The sequence below is a fragment of the Macaca mulatta genome, chromosome 19, assembly GCF_049350105.2.
Source record: "Macaca mulatta isolate MMU2019108-1 chromosome 19, T2T-MMU8v2.0, whole genome shotgun sequence".
Classification (NCBI taxonomy): domain Eukaryota; kingdom Metazoa; phylum Chordata; class Mammalia; order Primates; family Cercopithecidae; genus Macaca; species Macaca mulatta.
The window spans coordinates 18,835,067-18,858,290 of NC_133424.1; the positions used below are offsets into that span (position 1 = coordinate 18,835,067).

The 23,224-nt window shown below is 54.8% G+C and overlaps 2 protein-coding genes across 5 annotated transcripts; one reads left to right on the forward strand and one right to left on the reverse strand.

The window, feature by feature from the left end:
• Nucleotides 1–1,320: 1,320 nt before the first annotated feature.
• LSM4 (LSM4 homolog, U6 small nuclear RNA and mRNA degradation associated) lies at nucleotides 1,321–17,696 on the reverse strand. Of its 4 annotated transcripts, none has more exons than XR_013408799.1 (5): nucleotides 17,588–17,639; nucleotides 11,205–11,246; nucleotides 7,671–7,769; nucleotides 2,596–4,305; nucleotides 1,321–2,549 (listed from the first exon to the last, which is right to left on the reverse strand). XR_013408799.1 is itself a non-coding variant. In XM_077976942.1 (5 exons), exons 1-5 carry the CDS (start codon nucleotides 17,588–17,590, stop codon nucleotides 1,872–1,874), a joined length of 438 nt encoding a protein of 145 aa, XP_077833068.1. In that variant the 5' UTR covers nucleotides 17,591–17,639; the 3' UTR covers nucleotides 1,321–1,871.
• LOC144336637 (uncharacterized) lies at nucleotides 5,319–7,175 on the forward strand. The gene is made up of 3 exons (XM_077977127.1): nucleotides 5,319–5,481; nucleotides 6,583–6,935; nucleotides 7,088–7,175. The coding sequence occupies exons 1-3, from the start codon at nucleotides 5,455–5,457 to the stop codon at nucleotides 7,173–7,175; spliced, it is 468 nt and encodes a 155-aa protein (XP_077833253.1). The 5' UTR covers nucleotides 5,319–5,454.
• Nucleotides 17,697–23,224: the final 5,528 nt, after the last annotated feature.

Genomic DNA, 23,224 nt, shown 5'->3' on the forward strand with positions numbered 1-23,224 from the left:
CAAAAACAAAAAAAAAACCGATGCTCTTGTCCAGCAGGCAGGTGGGTGCTGTGGGTCAGTGCATCCCAAGGCTTCCAGGTCTGGGCCCACAACTGCCGCCCCTGCCTGTGTTGAGGGGGCGGGTTTGTGAGGTTCAGGGCAGGCCGCAGCCTGGAGCCCACATGCCCTATCTCTTTTTTTTTTTTTTTTTTTTTTTGAGACGGAGTCTCGCTCTGGCACCCAGGCTGGAGTGCAGTGGCTGGATCTCAGCTCACTGCAAGCTCCGCCTCCCGGGTTCACGCCATTCTCCTGCCTCAGCCTCCGGAGTAGCTGGGACTACAGGCGCCCGCCACCTCGCCCGGCTAGTTTTTTGTATTTTTTTAGTAGAGACGGGGTTTCACCATGTTAGCTAGGATGGTCTTGATCTTGTGACCTCATGATCCGCCCGTCTCGGCCTCCCAAAGTGCTGGGATTACAGGCTTGAGCCACCGCGCCCGGCCACACATGCCCTATCTCTAACCATCAATCAAGTGCCGCTGTGGAGGAGAGGATTCAGGCGACAGCAGATATCCATCCCTGTCCCCCACCCCACACACAAGGAGAGCATCCCAGGTTAGGACACTGTAAATGCAAAATCTATACGATGGCAAGGAACTCTGAAGACTCAAGAAACAGTTCCTCACGGACAGGGCCTTTTATTCCAATCACCTCTCAAAATAGGTCTCCAAACAGGGACCCTGAATGAAGAGAAGGCTATGCGGGGTGACGGGCTGTTGCCTGGCTCAGGGCTTCCCTGCAGTTACTTCCCGGTCCGCAGACGCTACCCGGAGCCTTTTCCGAAAGTGCTGACTCAGTGTCTCAGGCGCGCGCGCCCGAGGTTTGACAAGTCCAGCCTGGCTCAGAAAGGGGGCAGGAGCCTCGTGAGAATCTTCCAAGGGGATTCCTGTCCCCAGTCTTCTCTGTGTGAACGCCAGTGTGGCCAGATGGGGATAGATGATGGAGCCCAGGCCACCCGGGAGGGGGTGATGGGGACCATGCGTGGCCCCTGCCTGGTACTTCCTTCCCCACACACCCGTCAGCATTAACATCTCCACAGAGGGGAGAGGGTATAGGACAACCTGGTGTGGGGGCGCCAGGGACTCTCAAGAGCCCCACTGTCCAGATGCTGGTCTTGCCTTTTGTAAAAGGACATCAGGACCCCACTGTGACGCTGACGCCTGGTGAGATCTCTCAAAAGGAAGCTTCCCTTACCGGAACAGTGATTTCCCGAGAGCCCAGAGATGGACAGAGGGCAGGAGACCCGCTAGGTGCGCCCAGATGCTCAAAAGAACAGTGGATGTACAGTGTGTAGTTTTATTTGTTTTTATTTTTGTAACACAAGAGAGGAAGCGATGGGCCAGGGCCCAAGGCATCCCGTGCACGGGTTCGAAGGCTTTCAACCGTCCCGGGTTTGTTTTGAAGGCAATGCTGGGGCCGCGCCCAAAGAAACTCTGCAGGCTGTCAGTCCCAGCGTGAACAGCTTAAAATAAAAATCTCCCGTCTGGTCACTGCTCGGAGAGGCTCTGAGAAATGCAAAACAAACCCGCCTGGAAAATGCCGCCCTGAGAACCAGAGTGAGGGCTTGAAAGATGCCTTCAACACAGGCTCTTCCAGGAATCCAGCCAGCTTTGGGACGGCCGCTTCACAAAACCAAACACACCAAATAACATTTCCAACCGGAGAACTGCCGGTTTTAGCAAGAAAAAGGGACTTCACCTAAAAGGGAGGGTCGCAAAACACGAAGGGGGTTCCCCCTGACGCCCGCCTCTTCCTTTCTGAGCAGATCCGTCCGGGACTGTGGAGTGGAATCGCCGCCCTGGCAGGAGGGGGCGCAGCGGCCGGTCTGGGTGGGCTCACTGTTTGCCCGCCTGTCTGCCCGGCTTCTTCTCTGGCTGGCCTCTGCCTGTGCCCGGGATCCCACCTCGGCCCCGGCCGCCAAACACACCTAGAGAACAGAGATAGGGGGCTGCAGCAGAGCCAGGCGAGTGGGACCTTCTACAGGATCCCAGTGCCCTGAAACTCTAGTCCAGGTCACCTAAGTCCCCAGGCTCAGCTTCCTCATGTGTGAGGTGGGGACTGAGGGTGCTTTGGATCTCCTCCATGGGGCAGAGCATCTGAGGAAGGCAGGAACTCCAGGGCATCCTCATTATGGGACTAGACCCAGCCCCCAGGGATGCAGGGGGGGACTAGGCAACAGAGGGCACTAAGTCCCATGGCAGGTTGGGGCAGGCTTCCTAAACGACAAAGCCAGAAGGGCTTCCTGGAGGAGGGGGAGGTGAGAGGGGGTGGAGCAGAGACTAGGGCAGTAGGCCAGGCTGGGGGCTGCCTGGGGGGGCCTCCCACGCTCCAGGACCACCCATGGGCCCTCATCCACCTGCCAGGAGGAAAACAGAAGAGGGGTTTCTGTGAATCCAGCCCCAGGGATGGAGAAGGGGAGGGGACTCCCCACCTGGCCCGAGGCCACAGAGATAGGAGACCATGAGGCCAAATGACATTTTCCACGAAGCCCCTGAGGTGGCAGCATGTGGCCACTGGGGAGGTGACAGGTGGGTCCTGGGAGATGAGGGCCCCAGGGACTCACTGAGTGGACACTGCAGCGGCGCCTACAGTAATCCTGAGCAGGCGGCATGCAGGGCACACCTGTCCCCACACCGTCTGTGTGCCCAGCACCCCTTCATGCCACCCCCACCACAGGCCAGGCCTGGACGCAGCAGGCTGGGTGGGCCGGGACCCAGCATTGATCCCTCCCTCTCTGTCTCCCTCGAGGACCCCAGCTCTGTGAGCCCCGTCTAGGGAGCCGTTTCAGAGAACTTTCTAGCTGGACGAATGCTTGAGGAAATCAAAGCTGGAGCTTCAAACAGCAGGAGAGCCAAGGCCAGCAAGAGGAGCTGGCCCTGCGGCCCATGTGCTGGGTGCCAGGGGCCAGAGGCCAGCGCTGCAGGCAGCATAGCTCCGGCCCTCCACAGAGCCCGCTCGGAATCTCAGCCTTGGGCCAGGGAGGTCTGGAGACAGGAGGACTGACCTCAAAAGGAACTGGAATCACTGTCTCCTCTGCAGACCTCAACCCCGTGAAGGTGGGGTCAGGGGTCCAGATTTAGAGGATCCAAGAGGTCAGGGCTCTCACCAGCCAGGGGCCACCAGGCCCTGTGGGGACAGAGACCAGAGGCCAACACTGGCCCAGGCCACCAACCTCCCCTCTCACCAGGGAGGGCCAGCTGTGCCAGGGTGCACGGCCTGGTGGGAGTTACTGCGAGGCTGCTATCTGCACCCCATGGCCCCGTGGCTTCCTGCAGAGCAGCCAGAGAAAACCCCCGCCTTCCCTAGGTAGGACCCGACCCACTCTCTCAACAACCTTGACCCCAAGTGCTGGGAAGGAGCCAGGCCTGGGACCCCAGAGGCCCCACCCACCCTGAGATCTGCAAAGTTCCCTGCCTGGAGTACTATCCCCATCCCTCCCTCAGGCTCACTCCTGACCACCTCGTGAGCCCGCACTCAGAATTGGCGCCTGGGGCCTTCCGGGGCCAGCCTGCCATGCCGCAAGCCCCCAGGCTGGCACCTGAGCCCAGCACACCAGCAGTGCCCATGGATGGAAGAAGCAAAGCCCAGGTCCCCCTGAAAACACAAGAGCTGGGGACAGAGAGGTGAGGAGGGGCAGGGGCTACAGATGGCCCCTGGGCCTAACAAATGGAATTTTACGCCAATTCATCATCTCTGGTGGGGGCGGGTGACCTTGGCTCTGGATAGAGCCACGGCAGGGAGAGGGCCCCACACCAGGCCCCAAGTGGAGTCCTTGCCAGCAGCCTGGACAAGTGGGCACCGCCAGACCCTCTCAGAGGGGAAACTGAGGCTTGGGGAGGTGACTTGATGTGCCCTGAGGACTACCAGGAGGCGCAGTGAGAGGAGGACTGAGTCCCAGGTCTCTGGGCTCCTCTGGCTGGGCCTCGGCTCATGGCCAAAGACCAGGAGGGGGGCCCGGGAGGGTCGGGAGGCTCCGAGGCAGTGCTGCATGGGCACTAGCCAAGAAGGCCAACCCCGAGAAGGAGGGATGCCACGTGTGGCTGTCCTCCCGCCCCAGGTATGTCCACTGGGGATGGGAGACCCACCTCGGCCGGCGCCGCCCATGCCGCGGCCTTTCTGCTGCTTCTGCTGCTGCAGGCCTCCGCGGCCGCGGCCCTTGGCCACCACCTCCTCCTTGACCATGTCAATGATCTCGTCAGGAATGCGCAGGTACTTGATGGTGCTGCCACGGATGTAGCACTCGGGCATCCGCCAGAACTTGTCCCCGTCCTGCAGAGAAGGGGAGCGGGTTTTTTGTATTTTTGAGATGGAGTCTCACTCTATCACCCAGGCTGGAGTGCAGTGGCACGATCTTGGCTCACTGCAACCTCCGCCTTCTGGGATCAAGCAATTCTCCTGCCTCAGCCTCTCGATTAGCTGGGATTACAGACGCCCGGCTAATTTTTTTTATTTTAGTAGAGACGGGGTTTCACCATGTTAGCCAGGATGGTCTCGATCTCCTGACCTCGTGATCCGCCTACCTCAGCTTCCCAAAGTTCTGGGATTACAGGCGTGAGCCACCGCGCCCGGCCCTATTTTTTAATTTTACTTTTTGTTTTTATTTTTTTGAAATGGACTCTCACTCTGTCACCCAGGCTGGAGTGCACTGGCACCATCTCGGCTCACTGCAACCTCCGCCTCCCGGGTTCACGCTATTCTCCTGCCTCAGCCTCCTGAGTAGCTGGGACTATAGGCACCAGTCACCATGCCCGGCTAATTTTTTTGCATTTTTAGTAGGGACAGGGTTTCACCGTGTTAGCCAGGATGGTCTCGATCTCCTGATCTCATGATCCACCCGCCTTGGCCTCCCAAAGTGCTGGGATTACAGGTGTGAGCCACCGCGCCTGGCTGGGGAGCGGGTTATTACCAGGCTGTCTGGCCCAGCGCTGGGAGCAGGGTCTCAGATCTGTGGGAGGCCCTGCAGATCCCGCCCAGCCTGCACCCCGCACCACCCCTGCAAGCTGCACAGTCTCGGTCCCAGGAGACACGTGGAAAGGTGTCCACCCTGCAGGCAGGATCGCTCCTGATCCCAGGCAATCCTTCACCCGGCAGCAAGGGTGGGTGTGGTAGGCGCAGCCCCCTTGTGCACGCACAAGGAAAACGGACTCCTATCCTCTGCCCGTGCGCCTGGCTCAGGAGTGGCTGACTGGGGCTCCCTCCAGCCTGGGATGGGGCTCTCTCTGGTTGGGGTTGGGATTCTTCACCTGCAGCCCAAAGCCCAGAGTGGGTGGGGGCCTCCCTGTGCACCAGACCCAGATGAAGCCCAGCTACTCTTCCTCCTGCCCCAGCCCCACCTCACTTCTGGAAGCCTCTCTATGTGCCCTGACTCATTCATTCATCGCAGTATCTCCCAACAGGGCCTGAGTTGGGTGCAGGGACATGCGAGCAAGCTACAGGCCTAGTGTGGTGGGTGAAGAGGGGTGGTGGATGGGGTAACTTGAGTCCTGCCAGGGTGGCTCAAGGGCAGCTTCCAGTGATGCCAGTGTTAGGAGAGCTAACCGAGACTGGAGAAATGCGGGCCTTGCAAAGTCACAGACTCACGCTGCAATGCCTCCCTGAGGCCCCCACTGGGACAGATCGAGGGATTAGCAGGGGCCAGGGCCATTCCTACCGTATCAGTTCCCCAGTCCCACCCCACCGCCCAGGTTCCTGGACAGATCCACGTGTGATGCCTGGAAGGCCTTTGCCCCAGATGCCCTTGGAAGTCAGATCACAGCATCTTCCTGCTTGGAACCCACCCATGGGCCCCTCTGTCTTGGGGGCAAGGTCTAGGAGCCTCAGGAGGGCTCTCTAGGGCCTGAGATCCTGCCCCGCCCTGGCGGTCCTCTTCCCAGCCCCTGATGACATTCCCTCCAGATGGAACTTTCTGTTTCCGGAACACATGCCATGGGCTTGCCCCCAGGACTTTGCACGCGGTTTTCCCACTTCTCATCTGGATAACTCTGGCCCCTAAAAGGCCTCACCTGCCTGAATCCCCAAGTCCTCCCATCAGACACTCTCCTCCATGCCTGGGTGGGTGTGGCCTGGCCCAGCGCTGGGAGGGGATGAACAGCCCCTTTGGGTGCTCACTGTCCTAGGAACCCCTCAAGGGCTCGTGGGGTGGACACACTATGGTTCTGTGGGGGCTCAGGGCCTGGGCAGACGGCTTGGCGCCCAGCTCTCCCAGGCAGGGCCTAGAGGCTTCCTCGTGCAGGAACCTGGGCAGGGCCTGAGCTCACTGCAGGGAGGGCCCTGCCTCCTGCCCACAGTGCTCCAGAGGTCCCTCAGCCCGGGCGGGTCTCTGCATCCTGCGGCCTGCCTCTGAGGGAGGGAGGGCCCCGCTCAGATGGGGACGATGTGAGTTCCCATCGCCTCTCCTCCCAGCCACCTGTGACGGCAGCATCACCGCCCAGCCACAGAGGCAGGCTGCCCAGGGAAAATTACGCGTCCACTCGAAGCTGGCGGCAGAGGCCAGAGCAACCCCTGGAGACCACACAGCCTCTGAATTCACAGGCTTCTCATGTCTAGGACCTGGAAGTGTCCAAAAGACCGCACATGCTCACGCGCGCAGCGCACCTGGTGATGCCGATGCCGGAAGCGGAGCGCGCCCCGCTGGCCGCAGGTGGGGGGCACGCGGTTCTGCAGCGAGGCACCGTCGGGCACAGCCGCACTGGACCCGCCCAGACGCCCTCCGAGAGGCTACGGCACGAAACCCAGCAAGCAGCTTCTCGAGCTTCTAGCGCTGTGCACAGCAGCCCCACCACCTGTCCCCGCCCTGTGCTGACGAGAGGCCCAGTCCTGGGTCGGGCTGGGGGTCAGGGCAAGATATGGCCACTTCAGGAAGAAGCGCCTCCCTCCTCGAGCCCTGTTGTCCCGTCAAGGTGACCCCAGGCAGGCAGTCCAAGCTCCCCAGCAGTTTCCTCCCTACCATGGGGGGCTGTCACCCACAGGGAGACAAGACAGATGGGGTCAGGGAAGGTTGGTGGGAGGAGTCCAAGGGAGCCGCTGCCTTCAGCACAGACCTCCTCCTCAGTGCTCCACGGGTCATCCCAGGGGCAGGGAAGGCCCGTGACGCCAGGGGAACCATCTTCCAGCCCCGGCCGACCCAGCGGCGCTCCTAGCCAGGCACTTCCCAGTCTTGGGCTCTGGCTGGTGGCTCCTGGCCCACCAGGCCCTGGCACTGCTCCTGCCCACCGTGACCTGGGCATCCCGGACATCCCATGGCCACACTACCAGGGCCCACAGAGTCCAGGCAACATCCAGGCTGGACTAAAGGCAACAGAGCCTGGGAGGCTTGGACCTCCCCTGGAGGGGGCTGCCCCGACCTGAGCCACAGGGAGTCCCCAGGCCCAGGTCCTTCCAGGTCAGGGGTGGCACCAACAGACACACAGCAGGAAAGGCCGGGTGGGGGGCAGCCTCACACAGGGTCAAAGTCCAGGGTGTGCTAGGGGACTTGGTGGCCTGGCCCACCCTGCCCGGTCCCTCCCCACTGACCCCTGTCAGGATGAGCAGTCCTAGGAGGCCTCCCCCACTAACTCCTCCCATGAGGCCCAGGGAGGGAGGATGCTGAGTGTCCACCCCCACATACCACCCCCATTGGTGGGCGCAGTACCCACCCTGGACGTGCAGATGACTTCTCGCAGGTTAATGTTCATCCAGTTGTCGCAGCTCACCAGGTGTCCGTTGTACGTCTCCCCATTTTTCAGCTCCACCAACTGGAAGAGAGACAGGCCAGAGGTCGGCTATGGCCCTGGAGCCCTGCGCCATGGGCCCCCCAGGAGGTGCAGCTCTGCCCCGCGAGACGGACCACCACCTCCAGGCCTCAGCCCACAGCTCCCAGACCCCTAAATGGCCTTCCTTACAGGCGACAGGCTCTGCCTCCACTATACACTTCACTGGCAGTTAGACAGTCTATCATAATGCCAACCTTTGTACAATTAAAAAATGATACTGGGCTGGGCGTGGCGGCTCAGGCCTGTAATCCCAGCACTTTGGGAGGCCGACGTGGGCAAATCACGAGGTCAAGAGATTGAGACCATCCTGACCAACATGGTGAAACCCCATCTCTACTAAAAATACAAAAATTAGCTGGGCATGGTGGTGTGCGCCTGTACTCCCAGCTACTTGGGAGCCTGAGGCAGAAGAATTGTTTGAACCCAGCAGGCGGAGGTTGCAGTGAGCTGAGACCGTACCACTGCACTCCAGCCTAAGCAACAGAGTGAGACTTGGTCTTAAAGAAGAAAAAGCTAAGAAACACAGAAATGTTTAAAGGAATGAGTGAGACAATGGTGACGGTGGCCACTGATCCAGGGTGGCTGGGGGCCAGGTGGGCACAGCTGGGCTGGTCCGGCAGGCACCCCCACAACACCAGATATTTGGGTTTTGGTGTTCCGCAAATGCTGTTTTGCACTGTAATAATTACTCGTCTATTTTGATATGTTTTTTTTTTTTTGAGACAGAGTCTTGCTCTGTTGCCCAGGCTGGGGTGCAGTGGCCGGATCTCAGCTCACTGCAAGCTCCGCCTCCCGGGTCTACGCCATTCTCCTGCCTCAGCCTCCCGAGTAGCTGGGACTACAGGCGCCCGCCACCTCGCCCGGCTAGTTTTTTTTGTATTTTTTAGTAGAGACGGGGTTTCACCGTGTTAGCCAGGATGGTCTCGATCTCCTGACCTCGTGATCCGCCCGTCTCGGCCTCCCAAAGTGCTGGGATTACAGGCTTGAGCCACCGCGCCCGGCCTTTTGATATGTTTTGAGAACAAAGATAAGTAGCACATCATTCTAAAGATATGCTGCTGTTCGGAAAAGGCTGAGATTTTTTGATGTCTTTTATGAGACAGGGTCTTGCTCTGTTGCCCAAGCTGGAGTACAGTGTCGTGAGCATGGCTCACTGCAGCCTCGACCTCCTGGGCTCAAGCCATCCTCCCACCTCGGTTTCCCTAGTAGCTGAAACTACAAGCTCACACTACCACATGCGGTTAATTTATTTTCCTTTTGTAGAAGTGGGGTCTCACTGTTGTCCAGACTGGTCCCAAACTCCTGGGCTCAAGTGATCCTCCTGTCTTGGCCTCCCAGAGTGCTGAGATTATAGGCATTAGCCACTGCGCTCAGTCCAAGGCTGAGTTTTTCTTTTGAGAGGAAGTCTCGCTCTTGTTGCCCAGGCTGGAGTGCAATGGCATGATCTCAGCTCACTGCAACTTCTGCCTTCCAGGTTCAAGCGATTCTCCTGCCTCAGCCTCCCAAGTAGCTGCGACTACAGGCACCTGCCACCATGCTCAGCTAATTTTTTAGTAGAGACGGGGGTTTCACCATGTTGGCTGGTCTCGAACTCCTGACTTCAGGTGATCCACCCGCCTTGGCCTCCCACCAACGCTGAGATTTTTAAATGATTCAACTTAGGCATCTGCCTGAGAGAAACGAACATAGGCAACTATACAAATATGTGTGCGTGAACGTTCACAGTGACACTATTCGCAATAGCCAAAAAGGGGAAAGAGCCCAGATGCCTGTCAGCAGACGAACAGATAAACAAAATGTGGTAAGTATCCGCTCCACGGAGTATCGTCTGGCTATAAGGAATGAGGCACTGACACAGGCCACAGGGTGGATGAACCTCAAAAAAAAGGTGCTGAGTGACAGCCACCAGACTCGAGAGGCCTCATGGTCTCCGCTCACATGCATGGGATATATCCAGAATAGGCAACCCCACAGAGACGGCAGCTGCCTCGTGCTCATCAGGGGCTGGGGCTGGGAAGTGACTGCTGATAGAGACGGGGTTTCCTTTTGGGGAGACGGAAATGTTCTGGCCTAGATAGAGGTGGTGGTTACACAATGCTGTGACTGCACCAAATGCCACTAAATTGTGCACTTTAACTGTAGTGTTAGTATGTAATATTATCATTTTTTGGAGACAAGGTCTCACTGTTGCCCAGGTTAGACCTGCAGCCTCAAACGCCCCTGGCTCAGGTGATCCTCCTGCCTTAGGCTCCCGAGTAACTGGAACTACAGGCACACGCCACTACACCCAGCTAATTTTTACATTTTATGGAGAGGCGTGGTTTCTCCTTGTTGCCCAGGCTGGTCTCCGAACTCCTGGGCTCAAGCCATCCTCTAGCCTCAGACTCCCAAAGTACTGGGATGATAGGCATGAGCCACCATGCCCAGCCTGAAGTTCTTTTTATTTTTTTAAGAGACAGGGTCTTGGCCGGGCGCGGTGGCTCAAGCCTGTAATCCCAGCACTTTGGGAGGCCGAGACGGGCGGATCACGAGTTCAGGAGATCGAGACCATCCTGGCTAACACGGTGAAACCCCGTCTCTACTAAAATACAAAAAAAATTAGCCGGGCGAGGTGGCGGGCGCCTGTACTCCCAGCTACTCGGGAGGCTGAGGCAGGAGAATGGCGTGAACCCGGGAGGCGGGGCTTGCAGTGAGCTGAGATCCGGCCATTGCACTCCAGCCTGGGCAACAGAGCTAGACTCCGTCTCAAAAAAAAAAAAAAAGAGACAGGGTCTTGCTATATTGCCCAGGTTGGATTTGAATTTCTGGGCTCAAGTGATCCTTCCATCTCATTAATTTTCTCCCATCCAAGTACTAACCAGGCCTGACCCTGCTTAGCTTCCGAGATCAGATGAGATCGGGCGTGTTCAGGGTGGTATGGCCGCAGAACCCCCTCATTAATTTTTTTTCTTTTTTTAGAGACAAGGTCTCACTCTGTCGCTCAGACTGCAGCACAGTGGTGTGATCATAGCTCACTGCAGCCTCAAACTCCTGGGATCAGTCAATTCTCTCGCCTCAGTCTCCTGCGCAGCTGTGACTGTAGGCACATACCACCTCATCTGGCTAAATTTTAAATAATTCTTCTTGCCCAGGCTGATCTTGAACTCCTGAGCTCAGGCGATCCTCCTGTCTCGGCCTCCCAAAGTGCTGGGATTACAGACGTGAGCCACTGCAACTGGCCCATTAAATTTTTAGTAAGTATGTATGTACTTCTCTTACAAGTAGCAGAAATGACAGGGGTGTGGACACGCCTGGGGAGGGAGAAGGGAGCGAGCTGCCGTGCTGGTGGACAGGCAGGAAGCCGTCTGCTCAGCCACCGCCCCTGTGCTGAGGCTGGCCCCCTCTCAAACAGGATGTCCCAGACCACTGAGTACTCACCATGGGATGATTCTGAGCCGTCTTCAACAGTGACAAGGGAAGCTGAAAGGCAAATAAAGCTGCATGATTTGTCTGTCTGATCAGCGCCTGGGAGCTCTGGTCTCGAGTCCCACCCACGACTCAAAGATGGTGCAGTACGGTGCAGGGGGCGCACAGGAGTGTGCGTCAATCACTCTCCACCGGAAATGCCATTTCCTACTCTGCCCAGCCCCGGAACACACACCTGCCTCTTGGATTAGGAAGAAAAGCCTCACATACCCTCCCTCCTAACATAGGTGGCCACCACCTGCTCTTGGTGCTGAACGCTCTGGTCAATTTTTTTTTTTTTTGAGACGGAGTCTCGCTCTGTCACCCAAGCTGGAGTGCAGTGGCACAATCACGGCTCACTGCAACCTCCACTTCCTGTGTTCAAGCCTCCCAAGCAGCTTGCCTCAGTCTCCCAAGCAGCTGGGGACAACAGGCGTGCGTCACCACACCCAGCTAATTTTTATATTTTTAGTAGAGGCGGCGTTTCACCATGTTGGCCAGGCTAGTCTCAAACTCCAGACCTCAGGTGATCCACCTGCCTCAGCTTCCCAAAGTGCTGGGATTACAGGCATGAGCCACCGCGCTTGGCCTAATGCTTGTATTTTAAGCTCAAACTGGTATGCCTGAGATGCATCCATGTTGACGTTACTGTGAGTATGGAGTTGAGGACACTACAGCTTGGAAACCGGGGAACTTGCCCAGTACTGTGGAGCTAGGAGGGGACAGAGCTGGCCTGGCCCTGTCTGTCTGAAGCAAGCACAAGCCCAGGCCTTGCAGGGCAGCCCCAACTGGCCGAGACTGACACCGCCAGGCCCCATTGCAGGGGTCAGTCCCATCAGAAAAGGCCACATCTGAGCTGGTTTTATTTTTTCAGATGAAGTCTTGCTCTAAAAATACAAAACTTTGCTGGGCATGGTGGCATGCGCCTGTAGTCCCAGCTACTCGGGTGCTGAGGCAGGAGGATCACTTGAGCCTGAGAAGCAAGCCTGTCACCCAGGCTGGAGTGCAGTGGTGTGATCCTGGCTCACTGCAACTTCCACCTCCCGGGTTCAAGTGATCCTCCCGCCTCAGCCTCCCAAGTAGCTGGGATTACAGGGGTGTGCCACTATGCCCGGCTAATTTTTGTATTTTTAGTAGAGACGGGGTTTCTACATGTTGGCCAGGTTGGTCTTGAACTGCTGACCTTAAGTGACCCACTCGCCTGGTCCTCCCAAAGTGCTGGGATAACAGCATGAGCCATCACCCCCAGCCTGAACTGGGTTTTCAAAGACAGGAAGTCACCAGTTAAGGTGAACTTTCAAGTTTTTTTTTTTTTTTTTTTTTTTGGTGGCGACAGGGTTTTGCTATCTTGCCCAAGCTGGCTTTGAACTCTTGGTCTCAGGGAATCCTCCCATCTCAAGCTCCCAAGTAGCTAGAATTACAGGTATGCGCTACCACGTCTGGTTTCAAGATGTTTTTTTCCATCATTACTGAATTTATTATGTCAAATATGTAGTGTTTCTATTACTGGGGGGAAAATCAACACTTTCATTTTGGAAACATAAAACTCAGCCCGTACACTGGGAACTGCCTCGGGGTGACACAGGGCTGTGCCTGGCTACGGGGTCCTATAACGGGCCCGTTCTAGTACTGCCGTGAGGAAGGCCCCAGCACCAAGGGGCCCTGACGAGACAGTGCCTCACAGGACAGAGGCTTCACCTTGCTTTGTCCTGGTGACTGGAATTCCAGGTGGCCCTGACCCCAGAAGCCTTTGCTGGGAGTCCTGCCCTGGCTACCACCCTGATCCACAGGGTGGCCGCCTTTCCAGGGGGTGTGAACTTGAAGGCCTCTCGCTGTGGAGGCCGGAAATGGCCTTCAACCCTGGTGGGGTGGCTCCCCCATGAAAGGAAGGGGCTGGGGAGGGAATCCTACATCCCACAGCCCCTTCCTGAGAAAAGCTGCCGAGGGGAGGTCGGTGCCAGCAGGAAGCCAGGCCCAAGCCCGCTTCCTGCACCGGCTTCCTGGAAAAGCCAGATAAGGGGGAAGAAGGGGCCATGTGGCCCCGGGGCGGCTGCTCGGAGAGGCAGGGGAGGAGGGCTGCGGGCGGCTGGGCCTGTGTCTGACTGGGTGCCACCAGCCACAGAGAAAACACAAGAGCCACAGATTGCCACACGGGTCCCATGCCCAGGTCGCCCTTTACTGTGAAGAAGCCGTGGGTTTTCCTCAGTAAGCCTGTTTTATTTCTCCAGTCCATAACAGGAACGGGACCCGGGACGTCCTCCTGGATCACTGGGGAAGGGGCAGAGGTCCGGCTAGCCCTTTAAGGCCCACCTCTCATTCTGCAGAGGAGGCGCCGGCGCCCACAGCAGAAGTGACCTGCCCAGGGAAATCCAGCAAGGCCCGGGCAGAGCTGCCCAGAGGCAGACGCCCTACTGTCAGCAGGTGGCCTGGAGACACACCTTCCATGCCAGTGACAGCCCCTCTCGGGTCACCACCTAATCCCAGTGACCAATAGCACAGCCTGGGAGGACCCATGGCCTCCTTGCCTGTCACCCGCAGTCCCATCCAAAAGCAGCAGAAAGAACATCTGAGAAACAAAGAGAGCTGGTGGGACAGCCACAGCGGCTCTCACCTGTAATCTCGGCACTTTGGGAGGCTGAGGCGGGCGATCACCTGAGGTCAGGAGTTCCAGACCAGCCTGGCCAACATGGCAAAACCCCGTCTCTACTAAAATACAAAAATTAGCTGGGCGTGGTGGCAGGCGCCTGTAATCCCTGCCACTCAGGAGGCTGAGGCAGGAGAATCGCTTGAAACCAGGAGGCAGAGGCTGCAGTGAGCAGGAGTTCAAGACCAGCCTGGCCAATATGGTAAAACTCCATCTCTACTAAAAATGCAAAAATCAGCCAAGCATGGTGGCACACACCTGTAGTCCCAGCTACTCGGAAGGCTGAGGCAGAAGAATCGTTTGGACCCAGAAGGCAGAGGCTGCAGTGAGCTGAGATCGTGCCACTGCACTGCAGCCTGGGTGACAGTGACGTTTCATCTCAAAAAAAAAAACAAAAACCAAAAACCAAAAAACACCCAAATAGGGTTGGTGCAGACCTGCTCACAACACTCCCCAGGCCAGCTACAGAGCCAGGCCTGAGAGGCTCTGCCACACTGGCCGTCACACCCATTCCTGCCACCTGACCTTGACTTCTGCTATTGCCTCTGCCTGGGGTGACCTTCCCCAGACCTTCGCGTGGCTGCTGAAACGTCACCTCCTTTGGCCAGGCCCTCTTAATGGCCACTCTCTGCCTCATGGGTGTTTGTTTCCATCATAGGATGCAGCCAGTCTTTAATTACCTTGTTTATTACCTCTGTCCCTTGCTAGACTGGAACACTCAAAGTGGGTGTGGACTTTGTCCAGGGCCAAGCACAAGGCCAGGCACATAAGAGGTACTCGGTAAATATTTGTTGAATAAATACACAAAAGAAATGCACACACCACTCAGGGAGGCACGCAGGGAAGGCACAACACTCGCCCCACCCCACAGGTAAGGGAAGGAGTGACCGCCGGACAGGGAGTTGCCTGACTCCCGGGTCCTCCAAGGCTGCAATGGCCTGGGGCTGTGACCATATATCTTGATTTCTCCTATATCCTCATCTCCAAACTCTGTTGGAGAAAGAGGTCAGAGGAAGGGGTGGATCCTCAAAATCTTAAAAGAAGATACATCAAAGTGCCAGGTGAGGCTTGGCACAGTGGCTTGCGCCTATAATCACAGCACTTTGGGAGGCTGAGGTGGGAGGATCACTTGAGCCCAGGAGTATGAGACCAGCTTGGGCAACACAGCAAGATTCTGTCTCTACAAAAAATGTAAGAATTAGACAGGTTTAGTGACGCATGTGGTCCCAGCTACTTGGGAGGCTGAGGTGGGAGGATCACTTGGGCCGGTGAGGTTGAGGCTGCAGTGATTGTGCCATTGCACTCCAGCCTGGACGACAGTGAGAGCTCAGTTCCAAAAAAGAAAAAAAAGTACAGAGTGCAGTGGCTCACACCTGTAATACCAGCACTTTGACACACCGAGGTGGGTGGATCACCTGAGGTCAGGGGTTCAAGACTAGCCTAGCCAACATGGTGAAACCCCATCTCTACTGAAAATACACAAATTATCCAGGCGTGGTGGCGCATGCCTGTGATCCCAAGCTACTTGGGAGGCTGAGGCAGGAAAATCACTCTCTCCGAGAGGTGGAGGTTTAGTGGGCTTTCTTGCAGCATCTGGAATCTGGTTCTCAGGTCTAGATCCACAAAGACCTAATCCAGTGCCTCCTAATTCAGGAAGCTGTCCAGGACTGCCCATCCCCGCTCCTAACCCAGGCCACTCCTTCTGGCCCTGCCCTGATCACAGGGAACTGGAAGTGTGTATCCCATGATGCCTTGTCCATTCTTGGCCACTCCTCCAGGAAATGGCTGGATAGCCAGGACTCTGGATGTTCAGAAGGTGGGAAGGGGCTGAATGAATGAGTTCACACTTTGCCCAGGCACCGTTCTACACACTGGGAATATAGTTGGAAGAAAAAAAAAGATTCTGCTTCCACAAAACTTAACACGGGTGGATCCTTCCAGCTCTGCCCAGTCTTGCATGCCAACTCTGCCCTCTAAGTACATGGCAGAGGGACAGGCTCTCTAAATCCTTGCTCTTGAAACCGCCTTTGCAAAAATTGTAACTGAGGAAATTATGACAGCGAAAAGAGATCAGACCTAACCGACTCCATCGTGCTTCTAACCTTTAAGCTGTTCTTGTTTATTCCTGGGCATAGGCCGAACTAACCTTGGGAAGGGATTTAGTGTATAGTTTGAAACAAAATTGGTAATAGCCCTTTCCCGAAAAGACCCTTTTCTTGCCTGGGGACCAGTCTGCCTTTGTAGGACTAACAAATTAGCTGCACGATTAGAAATTATTGTTTACGGGTCATACAGCCTCTGGCTGCAAGAGTCTGAACCTCCCCAAATTGCTCCTAGGGATAACATCACTATTATAAAATCTAAGATCAGTGTTTGAGATATTTTGCAGACCCTGTACTTGGTGGATCAGCTGACACCACCCAGACCAGTAATTTGGCTCAACCAGTCCTGCAATCCCACCCAGGAACAGAAGACAGCAAGAAAATCTCACTTCAACCCCCGCCCCCGCCCCCCCCCCCCCCCCCCCCCCGCCAATGACTCCATCTCCAACCTCAGGAAGCTCCAACCAATCAGCACTCCCCACTTCCTGAGCTCCTACCCGCCAAATTATCTTTAAAAACTCGGATCCCCTAATGCTCAGGGGAGACTGATTTCAGCAGTAATAAAACTCCAGTCTCCTGCATAGCTGGCTCTGTGTGAAATACTCTTTCTGTATTGCAATTGCCCTGTCTTGATAAATGGGCTCTGTCTAGGAAGCAGGCAAGGTGAACCCGTTGGGTGGCTACACACTGACCAGCTGGATTTAGGGAGAGCTCTCTCACTAATCCACAGTTCTGATGCAGCCACCCCTGGGGGGCCCTCCTGGTTACTGAATCTCCCACTGTCTCACAGTCTGGAAGTCACATCCCCAACAAGGGCCTTGGTTTCTCTCATTGAAAAAAGAAGGGCCAGATGCTGATGAGCCAGGAAACTCCCAGCTCTGGATTCCTTTTCTGATCTGCACACTGGGAGACACAGGCACTTTCTAGCCCAGATCCAGAACTTACAGAATCATAAACAATGTGGCCCTGCAGAGACCTGGGCTGCAATTTTTCCTTCTGTGTACGGGGAGGATGTACTTTGCCCACCCCTAGCTCAAAACGCTCCCTTCCTCTGGAATGACATGCTTTGTGAACCAAGGAGAAACACCACACCCCAGCACCAGGCCTACTTTTCAGCCAGAAAACAAGAGGCCTAGGAGGCTCTGCTGCTAGCATTTTAAGCATCTTACAAGCTCTGAAATTCCTAAAACCAAGTTTCACAACTCAGACTGGCCCCCTACTTCCCAGCACTCTAGGTTTCAATCTGGGAGGTCAGACTGGGTCCGAAGCGTAAGGGACCCCCTTCCCTGCCCAAAAACTCTCTGTTGCATTTGGCAGATCCCCACTTTTTTAACCTCAGTTTCCCAACCTGCAAAATGGGAAAACTAAGTAAGGCGAGGCCACTGTACTGTGGATACGAGTACGTGCAACCCTAAATCCCAGACACGAACGTGGTAGAACCACCTGCAGTCTCCAGCATCAGTTTCCCGGCCTTGTGCCGGGGGACGGGACTCAAGGCTCGGACCGTACGTTCGCCCCGCGCCAACCCAGCCCTCAGCGCCCGCCCGCAGGGCTCCTAACGACTGCGGTTCCCGCCTCCCGGTGAGACCCCGCCGTTGCTCTGCCCTCACCATGGTGCCGGCGGGGACCGGGCTCGCCGGCCACTTCCGCCGCCGCCGCTGCACACGCTCCCGGCGGTCTTCGCCACGCCGCGCCGCGCGCCACTGGGCTGAAAGAAAGTGGCAGAGACGCGAGCCAGTCAGCACCGGGCTAGAAGGGCGGTTAACCAATCCACGCGGAGTGGGGCGGGGCCCGCTAGGCGAAAGGGGCGGGCCGGGCCGTGTTCCCGCCAGAGGAACGAGGAAGAGAGCCGTAAAGTGCCGCGGCTTGTAATACAAAAGGGGGCGGAGCAACGCGCGCCGGGGCGGGGTGCATTGTGGGTAAACGCGTGCGCAGGTGAAACCTTCGTCGGTCTTCTGGGCTCCACGCTGTGGGCAAAGCCAGTAACTGCCTTTGCAGTTGAGGGAGAGAAATCCAGGCTTCGTGGTGATTGGGACGTCCCTGGTGTCGCCCTTCGGACTCCTAGTTTTCTGATTCTGTAATTATCCAGGGAACATCATTTAGTAGGTTGGAATCCTGACCACGACCCTCGGGGCCTCAGTTTTCTCCCTGTAAATAGTAGTGTCTGCTCCAAAACGTTACTTACTATGAGGATGAAATGAATGAAACCGTGTAAAAGCACTTAAAACAGCGTCTGGCATATATTAAGTACTTAATACCTATTCTGTGCCTGCTTCTGCTCATAGAAATGAACAGTACACAAAATTCGTGGCCCTTAGGGAGACAGACAGTAAACAAAGTAAATAGGCGAATGCTATTAGTTCCCTGGGGCCTGCTGTAACAAATGCCCACACACTGGGAGGCTTAAAACAACAGAACGTGATTTTCTCATAATTCAGGAGACCAGAATAATGAAATGAGGTTGTCAGTAGGGTTGGCTCCCTCTGGAGGCTCTGAGGACAATCTGCGTGTCCTATGCTTCTCTCCTGGGTTCTGGTGGCTGCTGGGAAACCTCGGAGTTCTTGGCTTGTAGATGCAGCCTTCCGCGTTCTGCCTCTGTCGTCACTTGGCCTTCTCTGTGTGTCTCTGAGTCTCAAACGACTCTCTCCTTTTTTTTTTCTTTTTTTGTAGAGACAGGGTCTCCCTATGTTGTCCAGGCTGGTCTCGAACTCTTGGGGTCAAGCAATCCTCCCTCCTCTGCCTCCCAAAGTGCTGGGATTACAGGCGTGAGCCACCGAGCCCAGCCTCTCCGTTTTCTTATAAGGACACGCCTTTCTCTTATTAAGCCCACCATAAATTCAGGATAATGTCATCGCAAGATCCTTAATTACATCTGCAAAGACCCTATTTTTTTTTTTTTTTTTTTTTGAAATGGAGTCTCATTCTATCACCCAGACTACAGTGCAGTGGTGGGATCTCAGCTCACTGCAATCCCTCCGTCCTGGGTTTAAGGGATTCTCCTGCCTCAGCCACCAGAGTGGCTAGGATTACAGGCACACGCCACAATGCCCAGCTAATTTTTGTATTTTTAGTAGAGACGGGGTTTCACCATGTTGGCCAGGCTGGCCTCGAACTCCTGACCTCAGGTGATCTACCCACCTCAGCCTCTCAAAGAGCTGGGATTACAGGCGTGACTCACTGTGCCCAGCCTCATTTTTCAATGACCGATGCTATTTATTGACATTATACATAATATCAAAAGACTGAAAGAAACCCAATGCGACCACATGATGGAGTAATACAGCTATTAAAGGAATGAAGTTCCTATAAAAAGGAATGAAGACAGTCTTCATATACTGACATTGAATGGTGTCTGGATATATTAAGTGGAAAAAAACCAAGGTAGAGAACAGTTTTTACAATATGTCATCTTTTGTGTGCACAAAGAGAAATACATACATGTGTATGTGTTTATATATTTGCATATATTTTATATATATATATATATTTTTTTTTTTTTTGAGACAGAGTCTCGCTCTGTTGCCCAGGCTGGAGTTCAGTGGCCAGATCCCAGCTCACTGCAAGCTCTGCCTCCTGGGTTTATGGCATTCTCCTGCCTCAGCCTCCCGAGTAGCTGGGACTACAGACGCCCGCCACCTCGCCCGGCTAGTTTTTTGTATTTTTTAGTAAAGACAGGGTTTCACCGTGTTAGCCGGATGGTCTCCATCTCCTGACCTCGTGATCCACCTGTCTTGGCCTCCCAAAGTGCTAGGATTACAGGCTTGAGCCATCGCGGCCGGCTTATATATATATATTTTTTACCACACCAAGCACATGAACAAAATTTGCATATATATATATATATTTTTTTTTTTTTTTTGAGACGGAGTTTTGCTCTTTTTGCCCAGGCTAGAGTGCAGTGGTGTGATCTTGGCTCACCGCAACTTCCACCTCCTGGGTTCAAGCGATTCTCCTGCGTCAGCCTCCCGAGTAGCTGGGATTACAGGCATGCACCACCACGCCCAGCTAATTTTGTATTTTTAGTAGAGACGGGGTTTCTCCATGTTGGTCAGGCTGGTCTTGAACTCCTGACCTCAGGTGATCCGCCCACTTTGGCCTCCCAAAGTGCTGTGATTACAGGCATGAGCCACTGCGCCCGGCCAATTTGCTTATATTTTTAAATAAGAAACGTAAAGGCCAGGCGCGGCAGCTCACGCCTGTAATTGCAGCACTTTAGGACGCCAAGGTGGGCGGATCACCTGAGGTCAGGAGTTTGAGACCAGCCTGGCCAACATGGTGAAACCCCATCTCTACCAAAAATACAAAAAAATTGGCTGGGCATGGTGGTGGGCACCTGTAATCCCAGGAGAATTGCTTGACTCCCCCCCCTCCCCGGGAAATAGAGGTTGCAGTGAGCCGAGATCGTGCCACAGCACTCCAGCCTGGGCAACAGGGCGAGACTCTAAAAAAAAAGAAACATGAAAAGAATAAGCCAGGACAGGCGCGGTGGCCTATGCCTGTAATCCCAGCACTTTGAGAGGCTGAGGTTGCTGGACCTCTTGAGCCCAGGAGTTTGAGACCAACCTGGGAAATACAGCAGCAAAACTCTGAATCTACAAAAAATGCAAACAAGTTGCTGAGTGTGGTGACTGTGCGTGAAGTCTCAGCTACTCAGGAGGCTGAAGAGAGAGAACTGCTTGAGCCTAGGAGGCAGAGGTTGCAGTGAGCTGTGATCCTGTCACTACACTCCAGCCTGGGTGACAGGGCCAGACTCTGTCTCAAAAAAAAAAAAAAAAACGAAAACAAAAAAAACAAAAGAAGTATGAACCAAAATCTAGGCCAGGGGGCGGTGGTTCATGCCTGTCATCCTAGCACTTTGGGAGGCCAAGGTGGGTGGATCACCTGAGGTCAGGAGTTCGAGACCAGCCTGGCCAACATGGTGAAACCCCATCTCTACCAAAATACAAAAATTAGTTAGGCATAGTGGTGTGTGCCTATAGTCCTGGCTACTCAGAAGGCTGAGGCAGGTGAACCACTTGAACCTGGGAGGAGGAGGTTGCAATGAGTTGAGATAGTGCCATTGCACTCCAGCCTGGGCAACAGAGTGAGACTCCATCTCAAAAAAAAAAAAAAAAAGTAACAAAACTGGGAGAATAAGGGAACAAGATGGAAACATAAGAATGAAAGCCAGATTTCTTTCAATGCACCTTGTTGTCTAGTTTCAACTTTGGAAGCATAATTAAAAATAAAAGTCAAAAGGAAAAATCAAGGCCGGGCGCGGTGGCTCACGCCTGTAATCCCAGCACTTTGGGAGGCCGAGGCGGGCGGATCACAAGGTCAGGAGATCGAGACCATCCTGGCTAACACTGTGAAACCCCGTCTCTACTAAAAATGCAAAAAATTAGCCGGGCGAGGCGGCGGGCGCCTGTAGTCCCAGCTACTCGGGAGGCTGAGGCAGGAGAATGGCGTGAACCCAGGAGGCGGAGCTTGCAGTGAGCCGAGATCGCGCCACTGCACTCCAGCCTGGGCAACTAAGCGAGACTCCGTCTCAAAAAAAAAAAAAAAAAAAAAAAATCAAAAGAAATCCCTAAAAATGGAAACAAACAAATGAACTTCACTGTATATCAAGTTGCAAAGATCCTGTTTCAATTACAGTCACATTCACAGCTACCAGCAGATTAGGATTTGGATATATGTGGGTGGGTGTGTGTAAATTTTTTTGCGACTCGGGCACTCTTGCCCAGGTTGGAGTATAGTGCTGCTATATGGCTTATTGCATCCTCAACTTCCTGGGGTCAAGTGATCCTCCCATCTCAGCCTCTGAGTAGCTGAGACTGCACACAGGTCACAGGTGCCACCGCCACGCCCAGCTTATTTATTTATTTATTTATTTATTTATTTATTTAATTTTGTAGAGATGGGGGTCTTGCTTGTTGCCCTGCCCTCACCGTGCTAGCCTCCAGCTCCTGGGCTCAAGAGATCCTCCCACCTTGGCCTCCCAAAGTGCCAGGATTATAGGCATGAACCACCATGCCCAGCTGGGATATATATTTTTAGGGGCTACTACTCAACCCATTACATCAAGTATTAGCTATGGTAGCTTTAAACATAGGCATTTATTTGAATAGTTTACTTCTCCATGGTGACATGCCTATAGTTACACACACTTACAAGCAGGACTATAGCCTGAGTTCCTAGAAGAGGCTTAGTTAAGTGCGTATCAAAGGTTCCATCCCCTGGCCACATGCCTTGACTTTCAGGCCTACAAATGAGCAACAGGGGACCTCGGAAAGTGACTCCTCCTATCACAGCCTCCTGAGTCTCAGCACTGCCCTGAGAGCCTTTTCTTACCAAGTCCAGGGTGAGGAACTTCTGGCTATAAGGACCCTATGCCTCTCAGAGCTGAACTGGGGAACCCTTGCTCAACTTCTCAAAGATTTTCCTGCTGGGCATGGTGGAGCATGCCTGTAGTCCCAGCTACTCAGGAGGCCGAGGTGGGAGGATCGTTTGAGCCCAGCAGTTTGAAATCCGAATTCCCTGATCCTTCTGACCGGCACTGCACCCAGGTAGAGTGGGCTCTGGAGATCTGAGAAAGCCCAGGGAGTCTTACAAGAGGAAGCCAGGCCAGGCGCAGTGGCTCACACGTATAATCCCAGCACTTTGAGAGGCTGAGGTGGGAAGGGATCACTTGAGCCAGAAGTTTGAGACCAGACTGAGCAACACTAAGACCTACATCTCTACTAAAAATTTTAAAATAGGCCGGGCGCGGTGGCTTATGCCTGTAATCCCAGCACTTTGGGAGGCCGAGGAGGGTGAATCACCTGAGGTCAGGAGTTAGGGACCAGCCTGGCCAACATGGTGAAACCCCATCTCTACTAAAATAAATACAAAAATTAGCTAGGCGTGGTGGTGCGCCTGTAATCCCAGCTACTCGGGAGGCTGAGTTGGAAGAATTGCTTGAACCTGGGAGGCGGAGGCTGCAGTGAGCCGAGATTGCGCCACTGCACCCCAGCCTAGGCAACAGAGCGAGACCCCCCATCTCAAAAAGAAAAGAAAAGAAAATATGGTGAAACCTCGTCTCTACTAAAAATACAAAAATTAGGCTGGCGCGGTGGCTCACGCCTGTAATCCCAACACTTTGGGAGGCCAAAGCGGGTGCATCACCTGTCAGGAGTTCAAGACCAGCCTGGCCAAAATGGTGAAACCCCATCTGTACTAAAAATACAAAAAGTAGCCAGGCGTGGTGGCAGGCACCTGTAATCCCAGCT

Excerpts from the sequence above, each read along its gene's own strand:
- LOC144336637 (XM_077977127.1), top strand. The coding sequence starts at position 5,455 with ATGCGAGCAAGCTACAGGCCTAGTGTG. Across the intron at positions 5,482-6,582 it reads CAAGCTACAGGCCTAGTGTG|GACCTGGAAGTGTCCAAAAG; the intron begins GTGGGTGAAGAG and ends TCTCATGTCTAG. Across the intron at positions 6,936-7,087 it reads AGCCCTGTTGTCCCGTCAAG|TGCTCCACGGGTCATCCCAG; the intron begins GTGACCCCAGGC and ends CCTCCTCCTCAG.
- LSM4 (XM_077976942.1), bottom strand. Across the intron at positions 4,306-7,670 it reads AAGTCATCTGCACGTCCAGG|GACGGGGACAAGTTCTGGCG; the intron begins GTGGGTACTGCG and ends CCTTCTCTGCAG. Across the intron at positions 1,964-4,103 it reads AGGTGGGTCTCCCATCCCCA|GTGTGTTTGGCGGCCGGGGC; the intron begins GTGGACATACCT and ends TCTGTTCTCTAG.